The sequence below is a fragment of the Pogona vitticeps genome, chromosome 2 (assembly GCF_051106095.1).
Source record: "Pogona vitticeps strain Pit_001003342236 chromosome 2, PviZW2.1, whole genome shotgun sequence".
Lineage (NCBI taxonomy): Eukaryota > Metazoa > Chordata > Lepidosauria > Squamata > Agamidae > Pogona > Pogona vitticeps.
The window spans coordinates 171,708,553-171,729,014 of NC_135784.1; the positions used below are offsets into that span (position 1 = coordinate 171,708,553).

The following is a 20,462-nucleotide window of genomic DNA, read 5'->3' on the forward strand; positions in this document are numbered from 1 at the left end:
TGCTCTTTAAAGCCATACATATTGTGCAGATGATTTAAAAAATTTCAGTCAAAAAACTAACTTTTTAAACATCATAGAAAAACATTTAAAAATCAGCAAACATGAGACAGGAAGAAAAAAACGGAAAATATTCGTCTCGCAAAGCACGGCCGTAGGAACATTTGTCTTGCGAGTTATCAACCTCATTGCCAAAACCATTTGTCTTGCGATTTTTTTGTCCTGTGAGGCATTTGTCTTGCGAGGCATCACTGTATAGTGCTTGCTAGAGAAATATATTTCTATGGTAATATTATCAGAATTGGGCATTAGAGGGAGTCAGAGAGCCTGCTATGTATAGTATCCACTATTAAAATAGAATTTGTTATAATCTGCATTTTTCAGCATCTGTGAGGGGGGCTTGGAATGGATCCCCCACGGATATGGGGGTCCTGCTGTTATTCACCTTGGGGAGCTAATTTATCCTGAAGGACAGTGTAAGAGCCTGGTGGCGCAGTGGTTAAACTGCTGTACTGCAGCCGAAACTGTGCTCACGACCCGGGGTTCAATCCCAGGTAGCGGCTCAAGGTTGACTCAGCCTTCTATCCTTCCGAGGTCAGTAAAATGAGTACCCAGCTTGCTGGGGGGGGGGGGCAATGTGTAGCCTGCATAATTAACTTGTAAACTGCCCAGAGAGTGCTTGAAGCGCTATGGGGCGGTATATAAGCAGCACACTTTGCTTTTGCTTTGCTTTTAAATCTCCATGAAATAAATAGAAGTGCCAAAAGGTGGCTCATGACCAACTCATGATGGGTGTGATGGGAGACGCAAGACAAAATATCCTGACGTTCATAGATTCCTGCTGGCATGTAGCATCATATAGAAGCATGTGCTTGCAAGTTGTTTGCTCTTATTAGCGATTGTCTCCATTCGTTTGACAGTTTCTACGTGCGCCACTTGGAGAAGCTCTTTGCATTAACCATGGAGGAGCCATCCATGTTGCGCTATACCATTGGCTTCCCACTCTTGTGTGCTAGCTTCAGCCATGCTGTACATCCTTTGTGCCCTGAGGAGGTATGTATGCCTTTAACCAAGAGGTAGGGACGTGGTGGCGCGTAGGGACGTGGTGGCGCTGTGGGCTAAACCGCAGAAGCCTGTGCTACAGGGTCAGAAGACCAAGCAGTCGTAAGATCGAATCCACGCGACGGAGTGAGCACCCATCGCTTGTCCCAGCTCCCGCCAACCTAGCGGTTCGAAAGCATGCAAATGCAAGTAGATAAATAGGGACCACCTTGGTGGGAAGGTAACAGTGTTCCGTGTCTAAGTCGCACTGGCCGTGTGATCACGGAAGATTGTCTTTGGACAAACGCTGGCTCTATGGCTTGGAAATGGGGATGAGCATCACCCCCTAGAGTCGAACACGACTGGACAAAAATTGTCAAGGGGAACCTTTACCTTTACCTTTAGGGAAAAGGTGGAGAAACATCTGTAACGAACCACAAAAGGAATCGCCCTGAACATTAAAATGGCTGGGGATTTTCTTACCAGGTGATGTGATTTTTCTTCCTTTCCCTCCAGGGTATGATGTGTAGTCTGCACTGGGAAAAAACAAAAACAATAAATCCTAAAATCCTGGACCAAGATAATGCAAGCTCAGTAACTAAATTGCATTTGCTTTAATTTGCATCTTTCAGCATCTGTTGATACAGGGATCCTACGGTACTTTGAAACTGTAACAGACTATGCGTGTAGCAGATGTGTTGACAATCTTTTAAAACTAAGGATTTAAAATTACTATCCAAGTGCTCAATTTCCTGTCCGCCATAAATAATGCCATTAGAAAGGTTAAAGGTGATCTCCCACTAATTGCTTTATTATCCTGTGGAATTTTATCCCAGGAGAACACTTTGCTTTTGAGCAAATATACATAGGATTGTGCTATTAGGCCCCAAACCCCAGGCTTCCATATAATACTTGCAAATTTTAGCTTTCTGGCCTATAGCTCCACTTGGGGATTCTATAACCTATGGTCCATGAAAGTAATATTTCTGAGTTCCACTTCCTTATTCAAGAGCAGATCCTGTTGGATTCAACCTGTGTCCATTTGTGAATGCAGGGGGAACATGGCCTCCCTGAAGGCTTCCATCGGTCAGCAAGACACAGCCACCATTTCCACTAGTCCCCTGCCCCCGACGCCCCGATCCTGTCTTACACCCATGAAAGTGTAGGTTGCCCATCGCCTCAGAGGGAGGTGAGCCCAGAGGCAAAGGTGGGATGTGATCTGAGCCTCCTTGGGATCTCAGGACTTTCTTCTTCCTTCCATTCCAGTATCCTCATCTGCGAAGCTGCGCCTTGGGCCTTTGCAACAACTTCCTGGAAGAGATGGCCAAACAGGCGTGTACGTGCATCCTGGATATCTGTGCCGAACAGTGTAACCTGAGTGAGCCGGTGAGAAACCAGTGCCTTTGTAATGGGGAATGGGCATTGGAGAGATGTTGAGAGTTGAGAGACTATGCAGTATATCCAAAGGCAAGGTGGGGCAATACCTTTGTTAACAATAATCATCACGTGCCATCAAGTCAATTCTGACTTATGGCAAGCCCCCTTTTTAGTATCTTCTAGGTACAAAGTACTCGGGTGTGGCTTACCCTTCCCTTCTTATGGGGAAGCCCCGGGATTGTGCATTTTGCCCAAGGCCAGAAAGGCCCGTTTGTCTCCCAGGAGGAACAGTGAGGAATCAAACTCCCAGCCTCTGGCTCTGCAGCCGGTTACCTAAACTGCTGAGCTGTTCACCTGAAATTCTACCTTTGTTAGACCACTAAAGATATCATGAACATAAGCTTGCTTTTGACCCCACACAGTCTTCTTCAGGCTGGGCACCATAGGGCTGGGAGGGGTTCAGAAGAAGCATAAAAGTTCCCCAAATCATGACCAAATGTGGAGGCTAGGTTCATTTTTTTAAAAAAATTAATAAAATATTTATTTATTTTAATAAAATAAAAATGCAAGTTTCAAAAAAGTACCTGCAGACTCAGGCCAGAAGTGGTTCCATTTAGTCTGAGGCCAGAGGTACACAGAAATCAAGCTGGGTTAAAATTTAGTCTGCACATTAAATGAAAAGCGGTGGCTGTTGTTTGGAGGGAGGTGTCCTCAGTTTGCAGTCTATTTATGGGGATGTTCACTGTACATGGGGCTCTGGTTGGCTATTCCAGGTCCCTTCCATAGTCTGACAAGAAAAGGGGGAAAGCTACCTGGTCCTTGTACACGTACGTTAGAATGAATGCAGAGTTTGGAAAAAATTACTTATGGGGACTGGAGTTCCCAGATTCTCATTCTGTCTGGGAGACGCAGTTCAAAAATTGTGACATTTCCAAACTGCTTAACTGCATAGCATGAAATTGTTTTTCCTTCCTCTTTCAAGTAGCTGTTGGAGCATGACAAAACGGATCCTTCTCAGCATTCACAAAAGGCATTCAAAAATCTAATATGCAGGTTGCGGAGTGTGTGGGGCTCAGGCACAGGTGGGAAGGGGGCCTGAAACCCGTCCGCTTGATTCCTTGGTGCCCATGACTAAGGTCATTTCTTTGACTCTCATTTTCCACAAAAGGCTGCTGGAAGCAAACCTTGTCCTTGGGATGATGATTCCCCCCCCTTCCCAATGTGTCACCTACCCCACCCCCCCTTGTTGTTAGTGATCCACATGGACACAAAAGTACAGTACTAATACATCTTGCACCTCTCATCCCATCCACCCAGCTCTTGCCCAAGCACTGCGCCGCCACCATCAGCAAAGCCCGGAATAAGAGAACTCAGAAGGCATCCTCCAAGAAGGCGGAGGCAGGGCGGGACAAACCTGGGGCTGAGAGCCTCCGAAAAGACCGCAGCCTGACTACCAAGTAAGGCGGGGACAAAGGCTGGCAAAGTTTTATCAATTGGATATATTTTTGGATTCCTTTTAAACCTGAAACTAGGGTGCTTTTCTCTCTTGAGATGGTGTCTTGCATTTGTTTGTTTGGTAATCCTCATTTAATGGAAGATCCTGCCTGTCTGTCTGTCTGTCTGTCTGTCTGTCTGTCTGTCTGTCTGTCTGTCTGTCTTTCTGTCTGTCTGTCTCCATCCATCCATCCATCCATCCATCCATCCATCCATCCATCCATCCATCCATCCATCCATCCATCCATCCATCCATCCATCCATCCATCCATCTATCTAAATTCTTCATATGCTGCCTTTCTCCCCATAAAGGACCCAAGGCAGCTCACAACAGATAACACAGTAGATTTAAAAACACTGTAAAGGTAAAGGTGAAGGTTCCCCTTGCAATTTTTGTCCAGTCGTGTTCGACTCCGTCGTGTGGATTCAATCTTACGACTGCTTGGTCTTCTGACCCTGCAGCACAGGCTTCTGCGGTTTAGCCCGCAGCACCACCACGTCCCTGTAAAAACACTGTATCAACATTGTATTTAAAAACAAACATATATTAAGACTTTAAAAAGAATTTAAAAGCAATTTAAATTTATGATTTATTCCGGCGAGTCCACATGTTGTTGACTTCTGCCAGAGGCTTTAACCCTCCGCAGCACCCCTGTTCATAGAATTTTCAGGACTGGAGCAGAGGAGGTAAAAATACCACTATCCACAGCCCGTCACGGTCCCAAAGACATTGCTTTCCATGCAGGCTCTCTAATTTTCTTTCTGTACCTTTCTGTATCAGCCAGCTTGCTGGCTGATTCTTTCTGGGACTGCCCTGTCTGAGCAGTCCTTCATGTCACAGCAGAGCAGCAATTTGAGCAGAAGGGAGGATTTATTAGAACTGGTAAACTCTATTAATGATATCATTGATGGTTGAGAAGTGCCCTTGACCCAAAATCTGCCATTTGTATGAAGGGGGTCTAAAAATAAAGGGTTCGGGAAGAGACAAAATAAAGCAGAAAGTTGTGAAAACGGACAGATGTGCAGAGCAAGATAGAAAGAAAACCATCTGAATCAGTGATTCCCGACCTTGAGTAACTGTGATGTTCTTGGACTGCAGTTCCCAGAAATTCTGGCCAGCATAGCTGGTGATGAAGGCTTCTGGGAGTTGCAGTCCAAGAACACCTTGGGTTATCCAAGGTTGGGAACCACTAATTTAGTGGTAAAAAATAAAATTCCAGTAAGATCCACACAGATCTCAGGCTTTACAGCAGAATAAATATTCTGCATGGAGGAACTCCCAAACCTTGGAAAAGTTACCCCTTGGGAAAACAATTCCCAGAGTGGCCACGGGCTCTACCTATCAATTCTGTTCTAAGCAGCAGTACACTGTCAAATTGTCCAGCAATAACACACAAGGCATGTCTGGTGGTTTGGACAAAAAAGTGCAACTGTGCCATTTCAGAATGTGCTCTGTAACAATGCTATGCATGTGGATAATTAAGAGCCCCAGAGAGATAACATGCAGGAGGTCTGTGATCCTATCTTCTAATTTTGATGTGTCTCTGTGTGTTAAACTTAAAATGCCGCACAGGAGGAGGACTCCAATTTTGATTGGCGCAGTCGTTCTGGAGGACTCATTGTATAACCCTCCCACCCTTCCACAGACCATTTAAATGACTGAAGTAGCCCATCCTGACGGGAACAGGCTTCTGATGGAGGGCGGGGGGGAGATAAGCACCATACAAGGACAAATTTTCTACCCCAGGCAAGGCAGGACACAGCTTTGGGGTCCGAGGGGGAGGAGGATTTCAGATGGAAAAACATAGCAAGGGAGGAAGGCAGTTCCAGCGTTCCTTTAAAATAGCCATTCTCAGCGAGCGTATGTGCGCTGTTGTTTTGGCCTTCATTTGTAGTAGTAAATATGCTGACTGCACATAGATGATCCTGGCCCTGGAAGAGATAAGAAGCATCCACACACAAGATCCTCTTCCACTGAAAACTCTGCAGAATGCCGTAAGACTTACCCAGCTGGGTGAACGATACCTTAGGCTAGTTTGCCTGGGGAGGTGGTACAGGAGTGGGCTCTGCGTAGTCACAGGCTCTGTGGCATCTGTAGGAGAAGTGGCTGATTTATTTTTTTTAAAAAAAGAATAGAAAAAAAATGCTTGCCAGTGTGGGCTGGGGGGATTCTGAGAGATGCCGTCCTCCAGGGCCACTTTTCTGAGTGCTGATCAGAAGGTAAGGTTTGCCAAGTCCTGGCCTGATCCCTTTTCTTTCCTCTTAAGGAACCATCAGCCGCATCAATGGCTTCAACCCACTGTCAGCGTGTTCTTCTTCTTTTTGTCTTCTCCAGCCTGGACAAGCTGCACCTGATGCTGACTGAGCTGTGCTGGAGCTTCAACGAAGTCTCCCACTTGGTCATTTTTGAGCACACCGTGACTCCAGCAGAATATCTCAGTAGCCAGTTGGAGACATGCCTCAGCAGGTACAGGAAGCGAGGAGGGGCGCCCTCCTGGTTTGGGGCTCCTCCAGGCAGAGGGTTCGGGCCTTTCTCTTTGTCCCGCCTGGGGCCAAATGAACGCGGGGGCGTGTGTGTCCGTATTGGCGACTAAACGAACTGTTGAAATAACAGTTCCTGTTGTCCTGAAGAAAGCACTGTCTCTTTTGACCTCCCTCCTCTCCTCTTATCCTTCCTCAGAAGAGAGGAAGGCTGCCAGAGCGGACAAGGAAAAGGTGGGGAAAGAAGTCATGGGGTGGGGTGAGGAAGGGATGATGAGGGACCAGCACAAAATGAAAGCACAGGAAACACTAGGGAGGCAATGCAAAGTAGAGATGGATGCGAAATGAACACCCCCCCCCCACAAACCCGACTGGTTCGGGGATCCCGGTTTGCCGAAGCAAAACAAAACTGCAAACTTTTTTCCGCCTTTGGCATTTCATTTGCTTCCGCCAAAGAAGATGCCCACCTATCCCCTTCTCCACTGCCCCCATGGCCTCCACCGATCTGCTCCTGGGGCTGCCCCCACTACAGGTGCCATTTTCAGAGGCAAGCCAACCTGGCTTCCCTGCCAGGGGCCAGCTGCTCCCTCTGAGCAGGCACCCCCACGGCAGGAGGTGGCAGGAGCAGGTAGCACCCTCCAAGTCCAAGACACAAATTGGAAAAACAAAACAAAAAAGGGAGAACAAAAGGTGCCGTATCAGAAGCACCTGAAGGGGGCAGTGCTAGGCAAAGGGATTTAAGCAGGGAAGAGGGCTGGAGATGGAAGGCAGGCAAGATCAGAAGGGTGGAGAGGCCAGCCTCCACTGTCAAGATCACATATCTTTCTAAATCTTTTTTAAAAATGTATCAACTTGGTAAGAGCTTCTTTGCTGGATTTTTCTTTTGCTTTGGCATGGTGGTTCAGTGCTATTCTTCCTGCTGCCGTGTAAACCTTACCTGTTAGTTGGTTTTAAGGAGAGCAGAAAGTCCTGAGGTCTGTCCATATTCTAACTGAAGCTAGGAAAAAATGGCAATGCTTTCAGTGTCCGATCAGATTAATTTTGGAGAAGAAATGATCCATTTGGCAGAGTCCTAAGCAGAAGCCATAGGTACGAGACCCACCTCTACAGCACATGCATGTGCTACACATCTTCCTTGAAGCACTTGTTGTTTGGCTGGGTAAAATAGCAGCTACTCATGTCCTCGGGTTGTATGGGTGTGGCTCATGCATCTTTTTGCCCGCCTTGTGTTTGCTGTTGTCTCTGGAGTAGATGCCAAAGAAGTCTCTGTGCCAGTGGTAGAACACAAGACCTAAGCCCACCCCTTTGTAATTGACTTCTCCGTCATACTTCATGACAATGAAGGGCAGCTAGGTATCCTCTTCATCCCCAGCTTGTGGCCCTCTGCTGTGTTATGCCTTCTTCAAGTCTCTGTGTGCTCAGTACCTCCACCCTGGCACCTCCGTCTCTCTTGCAAGACATGAAAATGTAAAACTTCTCCCTGTTTCTGTTCAGCAAAGCTCATCTTTTGTTTACAAAGTAGCAGATGGCATTTGTTTGGGGCTCACACACCAGTTTCAGCAGCTGGCATTGGGCACGGAATCTGTTGATTTCTTACTAATCCTTGGGGGTTGAGGAGCATCTCTTGTTTTCTTTTGTAGTTCTCAGAAGGTCTTGTTCTGCTGCCACCACTTCTTAGGTGATCACTTCTGGTCACCATAAATTACGAAAGACTGGTTTTGATATTAGGATACTCTAAAAGGTTTTTTTTTATTAAATACTCCGCTTGAAGTTCCTTATGTTATGAGAACTCTTTCAGCTTGTTCTTGTTATGGAGGTGCTGTGACTAACACTGCTCTGTTTTGGTTATCTTGCCCCACATTGTTCCAAACCAGTTGGAGTGCAGCAGAAGCAGAAAAGCAGCGTGTTATGTATTGATGGGTAAATGTAACCTGCAAAGATTAGAGTCCCAGAGCTGGGCTTTGCTAGATCAGAGCGGAGCACTTGAGCATTCTAATAAGCTTGAAGAGGAGCTGAGCTGGTCTTCGCACAGACTTCTTAACCGAGCTAAAAGAAGAGGGGCTGTGCAGTTTTTAAAAATAATAGCCATTTCCTAAAAGCATCTTCATTCAGTCCTTTCCACTCCTGAATTTGGTGGGTTTTTTTTGGGGGGGGGGGTTGGTTGGCCAGCTGGCAGCAAAATGCAAATTTATGCCACCTTTGCTGCCTGCATGGAAAACTGAACTGCTGTTTTTCTCTTGCTGATCCCATTTCCTCTGCTTTCCCATCCCATGTGCCTGCAACGCAAGGTACCACGGTGCATCACTGACCTCAGTCCCAAATTTGCCGGCGGGTAGGATGACCTGCATTTCTGGGTCTGGACTGTATCATCAGTCAGAAAGCACCTTAAGTTTGGTGTTGGGAAACTTTGGCTTGGGGGTGGGCACTGATTTATTGATGTCAAGTTCTCTGATACATAAATACATAGATAAACATGGGGAGTGCTGCTCTTTTTGTGAATTTTCTTCTCTCTCTCTCTCTCTCTCTCTCAATAGTTTGGGCTGCCGTTCTTCCCACTGCCATTCATTTCCCTTCTTCTCATTCTTCCCAGGTCATTGGTGAGGCTGGCAAAGCCAAACCCAAATTCATCAGAGTTAGCACGCCCCTCAGAGGTATTGTCGGGTGTGCAGGCTTATACTACATTTCTGATGTCACTGACCCATCGTGTGGGGCTGGATACAGGGCGCCTCCTTCGCAGTGTGCTTCTGCAGCAGACTCAGTCCCTGGATGCAGCGGGCGAACAGACCCTCACCACCCTGTACACCAACTGGTAGGTGCTGTTGCTTGATAATGGTGTGGATGTGGACAGGGCTTGTTCTGCGCCCCTCACCATCCTAAGCAGGCTGGCTAATTCTTTGTCGTAGTGCTCACCAGGCCTGGTCTTATTATCTGCTTTAAATATGAAAATTCAAGTTAAATGAGAAGCTGAGGGGCATGGAGTTTTCCTGCATTTAAAATATTGTCCTTCTCACGATGAAGTTTCCTCAGAGATAAGGCCCTCATTGATCAGAATGTGAAAATTAAGCCTGTAATTTATCTTCTAATGACTAATCACACAAAAAAATGGAAGACATGTAAATGAGGAAAACTGGATGCTTATTACAAATAGTTCTGTTATTATTAATATTTTTTTGCCACTTGGAGAGCATCTCTTTTAAATGCATGGAGCTTATCATCTGGTTTGACCTTCAACCCTTGGATGTTTGAGGTCTTCTCAAAGAGGGTTCATCTGAGTATTTGAAGAGAGGTTTTTTTAGTCACAGAACAACCACAATTTGTACTTATAACTTATGTGATGAAGTCTAGATATGTTTGAATTCTACAATTTCGTTTTTGTTAAAAAAAATTTACAACAGTTCCTGACAGGGTGCCTTTGACTGTGTATAACCTGTAATAGGTTTTCTGTGGTCTCCTTCCCAGGTATCTGGAGTCCCTTCTGCGCCAAGCAAGCATGGGCTCCATTGTCCTTTCACCAGCCATGCAAGCCTTTGTCAGCATTCCCAAAGAAGGGGAGCAGATCTTCAGTGCTGAAGAGTTTTCTGATGTCTCGGGTAAGTGCTAGGATGCCCAGTTTGTGGAACGACTGGGAATAACTCCTAATAGTGATCCTTGACTTACGTAAATATGGCACCTGGTGGCAGAAACTGAGATGAGTGGCTGAGTGGGGGTTTCTCCAGGTGTTGTTCTCCTTGCTTGGGAGAAGCTGTTGAATCCACTACCAAGTCTAACACTGCTGAAGCAAGTTCTGTGGCCAGAAACGAATGTTAGATGTAGCCCTGTGATGACGAGAAGAACATCCTTAAGCAATGAGAGTGAGACAGTAAAGTTATTCTGGGTTGAATCAGGATAAACAAGTTGACCTAAAAGTGTGGCCTGACCTATAGACTGATCCTTGCTTCCACTTGCAAAGAGCAGGGTGGATTTCAGACTACACTGCACCTCAAAGAGACTCTATTTAAGCCTGTTCCTCCCTCTTAAACTCCACGCCCCTGCAACCTATTCTGAGTCCCCCTTTGCAGGTAGGTATACAGTGGTGCCCCGTATAGCGACGTTAATCCGTTCCAGGATTAACGTCGCTATACGGAAACATCGTAAAGCAAAATTTAAAAGCCCATTGAAACACATTAAAACCTGGTTATTGCGTTCCAATGGACTAAAAACTGGCAGGGACAGGGTGGGTGGGGGGACCGAAGGCTTCCACCCTGTCCTTGCCGCCCCGCGCTGCCGAGCCCAGGACGCCTGACAGGCATCAGGTCTCCCCACCTTCCCCCCGCGGCTTGGATCCGGCTTGGATCCGACCCGCGGGGGCTACCCCGGGCATGGGATGGGAGTCCAGCCATGGCAGGGCTAGCCCCCGCGGGTCTGATCCAAGCCGCGGGGGGAGGGTGGGAGAGCGGGGGGATCCGGATGCCTTTCAGGCATCCCGGGCTCGGATCCCACCCACCGCCGGTTACCCAAGGCTGGGTAACCGGCGGCGGGTGGGATCCGAGCCCAGGATGCTTGACAGGCATCCGATCTCCCCACCTTCCCCCCCACGGCTTGGATCCAGCTTGGATGTGACCTGCGGGGGCTACCCCGGGCATGGCTGGAGGCTCCCGCCGCTCAGCTGGGGGAAAATGGTGCCTATGGGGAAAACATTGCAAAGCGATTTTTCCCCATAGGCACCTTTGTTATACGATCGCAAAAGCGATGGCATTTTTGCCATCGCTATGCGAATTCGTCGTTAAACGGGGCACTCGTTATACGAGGCACCACTGTATATATATATATGCCTGTATATATATACCTGTATATATAAAGGTGACATGCTGCTGATTTGCCTTGTCATTCAAGTGACATAGCGCTAGGCTCAACAGGAGGAGTAGGGGGGAAAGAGCCTCCCTCCATATCATCTCCCTCTCTCTCTCTCTCTCTCTCTCTCTCTCTCTCTCTCTCTGTATGGGAGAAGGGGAAAGCTGTAATTTTTTAAAATGACATGTCACCAAATTTCCTTGTCATCCAAGTGCCATAACACTGAATCTAGAGGGTTAAAAAAAGGGGGTGGGAATCCCCACCCTCTCACATGTTCTCTTCTGTCTCCCCCTGTGTTGGGAGAGCAGGGGAAAGCTGATGTTTAGAAAATGATGAAGTGGCATTGTATTCTCTCAGGCTTTTACTGCCAGGATCCAATGGTTGTTGTGGGTTTTTCAGGTTGTTTGGCCATGTTCTGAAGGTGGTTCTTCCTAACGTTTCACCAGTCTCTGTGGCCAGCATCTTCAGAGGACTGGAGTCAGAACTCTGTCTGTACTTTGGTGCAGTTTGCTTGGATAGTTGAGTGTTTATAGCTGTGGGGTCCGCTTTTGTCCTGTTCAGGAGATTGGGAGATTATGGTGATCAGCGTGTTTTTGGTTGTGGGTGTATTCTTGTGATAAGGGGAGAGATTATCTGTCACTGTGATTGATGGATGGTGTCTTTAGCTGTCTTACAGTCAGCTCCAAAATGTGTGTGACCTTGATGTGAAATGTCCTGGAAGTGGTGGTTAATACAATAATGAGGAACCTGCGGGTCTTTCTCAGTTTCTTTCTTTGAAGCCAAAAGAGCTCTGAAAGCATTTTACAAAGGTCAGAAATAAACCACTTAGTTTCTTCAGATTTATAATCTAAAGGACACAAGGAAGGGAGGGAGAGGGAAGGAGGGAGGGAGGGAGAAGAGGAGAGAAGCAAACCCAGGCTCTGGATTTTGGGTTATGTAGTTCAGAAAATGATGGGGCCAGACCAGTGATTTCTCACCTTTGGTAGTCCAGTTGTTCTTGTACTGCAGTTCCCCGAAGCCTTCACCACCAGCTATGCCAGCTGGGGTTTCTGGGAGTTGCAGCCCCAGAACACAAAAGCTATGAACCACTGGGCTAGACGTAAGCACAGCAGGGCCATGTTGTTCTCTCACCGTTTCGTCTCAGTAAGTGGCAGCTGGAAGAATAAGTGTGTGTGTGTGTGTGTGTGGGGACTCTTGGTTCTCTTCTAGCCAATCAGAAATGAGGAGTGAGAAACGAGGAACCCGGGAGAAAAGGGATCAGAAGAGTGGTCGTGCTACGCCCCTTGCTAGCGTCTCAACTTTTCCCTTCTAATTTAAGAAGAACCCATGAATGAGTGAATGCCTTTTCCTTCCTGTACAGAGATGCGAGCGCTGGCTCAGCTCCTTGGTCCCTATGGAATGAAGTTCCTCAGTGATAACCTCATGTGGCACATCACCTCCCAGATGGTGGAACTCAAGGTAGGGCCCACGGAGGGCAGGGCAGGAGTGGGCCGCCCCCCCCACTAGGATTCGCTGCCTTGCAACTTCTCTTGGTCTTATTCTGAGTAGTAGGAAAGACACGGCTGAGTCCTCTTGGGAGGGGGGTGGGGTGCAGATTAAAGCTTTCAGATCGAAGCTTACCTCAGCTCACGTATATTAGCACAGTGGCTCTCAAAATCAGGGCCCCACATGTTCTTGGACTACAACTCCCAGACATCCTGACTACTGGCGGTGGTGCCTGCTACTTCTAGGACTTGTGGTCCAAGATATATCTGGGCCCCCAAGTTTGGGAATGGTTGTACACGTAGAACCAGATGCTTTGCTTCTGGCTCCAGCAGAATTTCCCTCATGAGTTCATGCACATCTGGGCCACATGACTGAGGCAAACACCCACCCATGCAACTGCTGATGCACAATAGGTGTGTGTGTGTGTTTGTGTGTGTGTGTGCCATGGAGTGTAGTGGTCTGTCATGCACCTCGCGATGGAAATCTTTAAGACCTGGCATCAGTCAATAAATCAGTCAATGGAAGGCCACCGACCAGGGCCAGCTTTGGCTGATGGGGTAGAAGGCATGGCAGAAGTGGGCAGAGACAGAGGTGACATGGGTAGAAATATGCCTTCATACATGCATGCAGACTCGCATGCATGCCCATGGAGGTAGACTGGCAAGCGAGCAAACGTTCTTGCCTACCTGCACCAGGAGAAGAACACAGGGACTGTCCTGACCTTCTTTCTCTCTGGCAAGGAAACAAGCAGGCCTGAGATGGCCAAGGGCGTGCTTGAGCTGGGGCAGTACTCCTTTTGCTCAAATGGGTGGGCCTCCATTGCTTTGCTTCCCCGGGACACTTTCTCCCTGTCTTCTGCTTCCCCTGACTTTCAGAGAGCCCTGGAAGGTCCTCTGCCTGCCTTTCTCCCCTCACCGTTTCTCAAGCCACACCTACTCCCCCTCCGTCATACTTGTGAGTAGGCCCTTGCCTTTGAGAGCACCTTGACCTGAGCAGGGTCGCATGCTTTCAGGGGGAATCTGTCCAGTGGGTGGTTCTGAGGGCAGCACAGGAAGAGCCCAAGGCTCAAACTAGATGAGCCCAGCCTCTCTCTCTCTCTCTCTCTCTCTCTCTCTCTCTGGATTCTCCCTTTTGCTCTCACCGTCTCTTCTTCTTCTTTCCTCTGCACATAGTGAGCCCCTGGGGAAGAAACATTATTGCTCTGGCTGCTTGAGACCAAGGTGAGGGCCAGATGCAGCCTTAAGGCTGTGGATTTCTCACGCCGGTTGGCCAATGGAAGCAGCCTCTTCTCTCGGCTGGGAAGCATAAGGAGGCTCTGTGCTCCGTAGCATCGGGCTTCCCTCCTCTCATCTCAGGTTGCCTGCTAGGAAGACAAGACGTGCCTCCTGCCTCTGGCTGCTCACTTGACTCAGTTCCTGCCTTCTTTACCTTTTTCTGTCACCACATGCCCCATATTTGCATCCTAGGTCGTCAGTGTGTTGAGGTGCCTCTTGACCACAAACAATCCCATTCCTGCAGCTATAGCAGTGCTAGGTGACTCACTTGTCAAGGTACCATCTGCCTAATCCGATTCCCTTCCTTCTAGAAACTGGTGACTGAAAATATGGATGTTCTTGTCCAGATCCGATCGAACTTCTATCAGCCAGAGCAGATGGCAGCACTAATGCCTCGCTTAACAGGCAAGTGTGTGTACATGTTTGTATATGTACATATATCTATATATCTCTCTCTCTGTGTCTGTTGTGTTTATGTGCTGCAAGTCACCTCCAGCCTATGCTGATCCTATGAATGAGCCGATCCCCAAAATGTCCTGCCCTTGACAGCTATCCTCATCTTCCATGAACTCAAAAGCTGTGGTTTCCTTTATGAAGTCAATCCATATCATATTTGGTCTTCCTCTTTTCCCCTTAGCTTTATTGTTTTTTTCCAGCAAGTCTTGTTTACTCACAATGTGCCAAAAATACAGAAGCCTCAGTTACGTCATTTTTACCTTCAGAGAAAGTTCAGTCTTTATTTGATCTAGGACTTTCATGTTCATCTTTCCGGCAGTCCAGGATATCTACAAAACTCTTGTCCAGTGCCATATTTTAGTATTTTATTGTCTATTGCTTTCATTTATAACTCTACCACTGTTGGGTGTTATTTTAGGATGTTGTAAATAGCCCGGGAGGGAGGGAAGGAAGGGAGGACAGAAGGAAGGAAGGATGGACAGATGGAATAAGTTTTCCTCCTGTCAGGTCTCTGACAGCTTGTGTACCCGCCTACTTAGTGAAATTAAACTCAGCAGGCTCTGTATGCATAGAAGGTTTTGTGGCTCCTGGAAGGCCACACAGGTTTTGTGAAAATAATGACTCATACCATATCTTCTTCCCAGCTGTAGAAAATGTCCTCAAAAGGATGACCATCATTGGGGAGATCCTGTGGTTCCGGTCCCTGGCCCAGGAGGGCCTTCGAGAGGTCAGTGACTGCATGCACAGGGTATACACCGTGTTCACACACAGCCAAAGGACTCAAAGGCAAAAGCATTCCTTTCTACTCTTTGTTTCTTCATGGATGTGCAGGATGGAAATGCATAATACTGACATGGGACCTCTGCCAGAAGTAGGTCTTATTGGACTACATTTTCCATCATCCTTCACCTTTTTTCTGTCCTGACTAGGGCAGAATGGAGTTGCAGTTCATAAACAGGTTGAGGGCCGCAAGTTGCTCATCCCATCTCAGAGTCTCAAGGATTTGAGATACACCAAGGGTTTGAACGTTAACAAGTGATGTCTATGATTATGCTTCTGGAAAACCTTCTCAGTAGAATTTTTAGACCCATGCACAGGTCTTTTGCACTGAGCTGCTGTCACCCTTGGAAATTCTTTCCACTTCTTTCTTCATTAGAAGAAACTCATCATCTTACAGACGCTACCTCCCCCTCCCCCATTTGATTCTTTTGAGATGAAAACCATACTTTATTATTACAAAAAGAAGATGACGACGACAAAGAGGAAGCAATTGTACTGGGAGATTCAGTGTTCAGCCTTCCAGATATGGTTTGACTGCCGCTCCCATGATCGTTGACCATTAGCTATCCTGGCCAGGGCTAATATGAATTGTAGGCCATCAACATTTGGACGATAACAAGTTGCTCAGCCCTGATGAATGGGGAGGCCAGGTCATAAAGCATGGCAGTAAAGAAGAGGAAGCATATCCACTTCCCTGTTTCCTCACCTCTTGCATTCTGATTTTGACAGGTCTTTGCCAGTCACTGCCCTTTCCTGATGGGCCCCATTGAGTGTCTGAAGGAATTTGTCAACTCAGACATGGATATCAAGGTACTTTTTCAGAATGCTTCCACTCTTGCTAATTTGAGAGATACTGTACTTCTGCTGCCTGGCTTTGTTCTCTGTGCTTTTCCCAAAGGCTGCCATATGTATTCTATGAAATTTGCTGTATGTTGTGTCATAGCACGTTGGGAAGAAAGTTTGTTTGTTTGTTTGTTTGTTTGTTCGTTCATCTATCCATCCATCTGTCAGTTGGTAGGACTGAATGATTGACTTGTATATCACATTGATTAGTGGGAAACACTATTCTGAGCGGTTTACACCCAGAGAGAAACAATATAAAATAAAACAAATTTAATCATAATAAGAGACAAATGCCATATATAATCAAATAATGCAGCCATCAAAAAATCAATAGAAAACCAAATGATGGCGAACAGGCAACGTAAAATAATTTGGTCCCTGCTACATTACGAGAGAATGCTCTCAAAGCCTTCAATAAACAGCCTTCTTTTGAGCATCCTCTTGAAGGCTGTGAGGTTTGATACAGTGTTTATTTGCAGGAGTGTTCTGTTTTCTGTATTGGAGCTTGTGGTATAGTGGAGAATTATTTGCAATAACTTTATGTCATCTGTATTGGAACTCATGGTGTACTAATGTGTGAAATTTGCAAGGCTAGACGATTCCGTATCCAGTTATTACGTAATTAGAAATGTTAGTTGCTAAGTCACCAGTTTAATGAGCATTTATACATTTATGAGTAAATGTTCATGATGTAAATGTCCCCCACCAGATGTTCTGAAGGGGGAAAACCCCTAAGAAATGAAAATGTAAGTAAAACTCTACTGGATAAGATCAAAAACCTCTGTGGTCCTGCATCCTCTTTCTCACATCAGCCAATAACATGTCCCTCAGAAGCTCACAAAGAGGACTTGTTGTAAAAATACAAGTTCAACTTACTCTGGCAGGAATTAGTTCCTCTGGGTACCTGTAGAGAGAGAGAATCACAACAACTCAACACAAGAGAAATTAGGATTTTATCGGAAAGGGTTTTATTGAAAGACAACAGTTTCTGCAGAAAGGAGGTGAGAGGAGCCCATACAGCTGAAATCATGTCTTCCCAACAATAGGAAAGAAGAGGTTTACCTTATAAGGCGCAAATCATAATGAAGTTGAGAAATAGGACTGAGAAGTTCTGTTGCTTGAGAGCAGTTTGAGCAGCAACACTATTCTCAGCTTCGACAATTACATGTGACTGAGGGAGACCCAGAGACACATATGTTGAAGTTACTGGAGACACCTTCCCTTAATCTTGTTAATACAATATATACAGAAGAATGTTGAAACAAACTGGTTCTCAGAATTCTATACCGATCGCCCTTCATGTTGCTGCTCTAAATTGCTATTGTGTCATGTAAAATGCCAGGTGGTTAGTTTTGAAGTTTCATTTCCCCTGTTTTTCCTTATCTTGTTTCTTTTCTAGATTTGGTGGCGACATTTGTGACTTTTACCTTGCTCTTCATGGAAAAGCTGTTATTGTTCTCTTATGTAGCAGACGGGGGCACCTCTTAAGTCAGCTCTTTCTCTGAATGAGGCTTTGTTACGCTAGGTTCTTATAGCATAAAGACTGAAAGAAAAGAATATATATTGATTATAATGAAATATACGTATTAAGCAGAAAAGAGGAATTGAACTTTTCTCACAGACCCAAGCACACTAATACCTTCCTGCATGCTGCCTCTGAGACAGAGAGGAATATATAGCTGTCATGACCAATGTAAGAATCTTGAGGCATCTTGAAGACAAGTTCTGTTTGGTTTGACTGTAGATCAATTTATCAAATGCATTCATTCATCACATGAATCATAGAATAACTGAGTTGCAAAAGGTGTATAAGGCCCTCACGTCCAACCCCCTGCTCAAGGCAGGAATCCAAATCAAAGCAGATCTGACAGATGGTTGTCCAATTTTCTCTTGAATACCTGCAGTGTTGGAGTGCTCACAATCTCTAGAGGTAATTAGTTTCATTGTCATACTGCTCTAACAGTATGTTAAGACTTTTTCCTGATATTCAACCTAAATCTGGCATCCTGTTGCTTGAGCCCATTATTACATGTCCTGAACTCTGAGATGATTCAGATCCTGCTCCTCCTCTGTACTCCTCCTTTTTAACTATTTGAAAAGGGCTATCATATTTCCCCCAAATCTTCTTTTCTCAAGGCTAAACATGTCCAGATCTTTCAGTGTTTCCTCATAAGGCCTAGTTTCCAGGTCCCTGCTCATCTTTGTTGCCTCCTCTGAGCTTGTTCCAGTTTGTTGGGCATTCTTCTTGAAGTGAGATGTCCAGAACAACACAATACTCTTCATAAAGCCTAGTCAGTGACAAATAGAGGGTAACTAGTACCTCATGGGTTTTGGAGACTATATGTCTGTTAATGCATCCTAAAATAGCATTTGCCTTTTTTGCAGTCACATAGCACTGTTGGCTCAAAGTCAGCTTTTGATCTGCAACAACTCCAAGATCCTTCTTACCTCTACTATAACTGACCAAGAATCCCCCATCTTGTAACTGTGTATTTGATGTTTTTCCCCCAGGTGGAGAACTTTGCACTCATCCCTGTTAATTTTCATTCTGTTGTTTTCAGCCCAGTGCTTAAGCCTATCAAGATACTTTTCAATTTTGTTCCAGTCTTTCAAGTTATTAGCTTTGGCACCCAAGCTACTACAGCCCACATAGATTTCAAGTCAAATGAAACTTCTTAGACTGAGATACCGCTAGATATTTTATTGCTTTTGCCATAACCCTCTGGAAAATCTTTCATGACTAATAGTCAACAAAATACTGTTTAATCCCCTCTTAAAGATGCTCAGTGGAGCATTCTGTTGTTTACTTCTAGTTGTGTGAAAACTCACTTCCTTTTATCTCTCCTGGATTTCCTGTTGCAAAGTTTTGAATTTCTGGTAAAATCTCTTTTGCTACACAGTAGACCTATAAGAACTCACTGAGGGGGAATATTTATTTCATTGGGCAGTTCACATTGCAAAATGCCAGTCCCTTTCCCTTCAATTTTCATGGAATCCCCATTAGTAACTTGAATATTTCCACTGGATCTTTTTGATAAAATATTTTTGATGTGTACAATGTCAAATGCAGTAGTTTGATTTCTGTTCACAATTATGGGCCACACATACCTTCTGTTTAAACCCCTTCCCATGCTTACCTTTTGTGTCTCTGTGAGAGTCAGGCATCATGTATTCTTTTGATATCTCTTTGTTCTTTTGATTTAAAACTAGTACAAGTCTTGTATTGGTTGAGGAATCTCTTGGGAATGGGCAGTTCTTTGCCATGTGACCCATTTTCTTACAGCTCCAGCAGTTGTGTGGTTGGCTGTGAGGTGAGCCCCTCCTATTGCCTTGCAGACTCATCATGAAATTTCAGCCACTTTCTGTTGAGTTCTCATGGCAGCTTGTTTGGTCTAGACACTCTTCCCTCAAACAACATGAACACTCTTGGAAAATTAGCTATGTCTTGTGTCTATAAGATAGATACAAAAGCATCAAAGCAAAGTGTGCTGCTGTGTTTTATTTGCCCTTATTGATTGTTAACTCTCCAGAATAGTGCTCTGCATTAATCGGGTGGTATAAAAAGTTAGAGAAAGAGAGAGAGAGAGAGAGAGAGAATGTCTCTTAAGCTTTACATATATACTGCCCCACAGCACTTAAAGCACTTTGTGGGCAGTTTACAATTTAACTGTAACAGCGTTACACATTAATGATAACAGTGTTCTGTGTCTAGTTGTGCTGGCCATGTGACCATGGAAACTGTCTTCGGACAAATGCTGGCTCTATGGCTTGGAGACAGGGATGAGCACCGCCCCCTAAAGTCGGACACGACTGGACTAAATGTCAAGGGGAACCTTTACCTTTACAATTTAATTATGCAGGCTACACATTGCTACTTCCTAGTGAGCTGGATACTCAGTTTACTGACATCAGAAGGATAGAAGGCTGAGTCAGTCTTGAGCCAGCCACCTGGGCCCATCAGGATTAAATTCAGGTCATGAGCAAAGTCTTGAATGCAGTACTGCAGTTTCACACTCTGCCATGAGGCTTCTCCTTGTGGATTAAAACATTCACCCAGTGACTCTGTGAGAAATCCCATTTTCTGTCTATCAGTCGGTTCAAAACCAGTTAAGATTAAATTTGTCAGGCATTGTCAATAGAGCAGAAATGTGCTTCTCACAATCTTGTTTGTTGTTAAGATGGAGCTGTACAAATTCCCTAATAAAAATTGCCTCTGATTTTGAGATAGAAGACCCATAGGATCTTTCAAGTGCTTCTAGCATCTCTTTGGTAGAACCTTTACTATAGATCATGTCTTCATCAGAGAGGTTTTGTGAAATTATTGCTTTTCCTATAGACTCCTCATTTGTAGCTTTTGCCTGTGTTTTTGTTGGTCATTTTCTTTGTAAACAACCATGCACCTTT

General features: G+C 45.5%; 1 protein-coding gene across 4 annotated transcripts in view; it reads left to right on the forward strand.

Annotated features, from left to right (window-relative positions):
* The window catches only part of NCKAP1L (NCK associated protein 1 like), a 97,041-nt gene that overhangs the window by 38,423 nt on the left and 38,156 nt on the right, over nt 1-20,462 (forward strand). For 3 of the 4 annotated variants that reach the window (XM_020778918.3, XM_020778911.3, XM_072991237.2), the window contains exons 17-26: nt 918-1,050; nt 2,305-2,424; nt 3,733-3,872; nt 6,245-6,376; nt 8,981-9,199; nt 9,850-9,980; nt 12,581-12,678; nt 14,291-14,384; nt 15,080-15,162; nt 15,945-16,025. In XM_020778918.3, coding sequence (XP_020634577.3) covers nt 918-1,050; nt 2,305-2,424; nt 3,733-3,872; nt 6,245-6,376; nt 8,981-9,199; nt 9,850-9,980; nt 12,581-12,678; nt 14,291-14,384; nt 15,080-15,162; nt 15,945-16,025 — 1,231 coding nt within the window. The remainder of the gene's footprint in view (nt 1-917; nt 1,051-2,304; nt 2,425-3,732; nt 3,873-6,244; nt 6,377-8,980; nt 9,200-9,849; nt 9,981-12,580; nt 12,679-14,290; nt 14,385-15,079; nt 15,163-15,944; nt 16,026-20,462) is intronic. The other variant, XM_072991238.2, reaches the window with a different exon arrangement.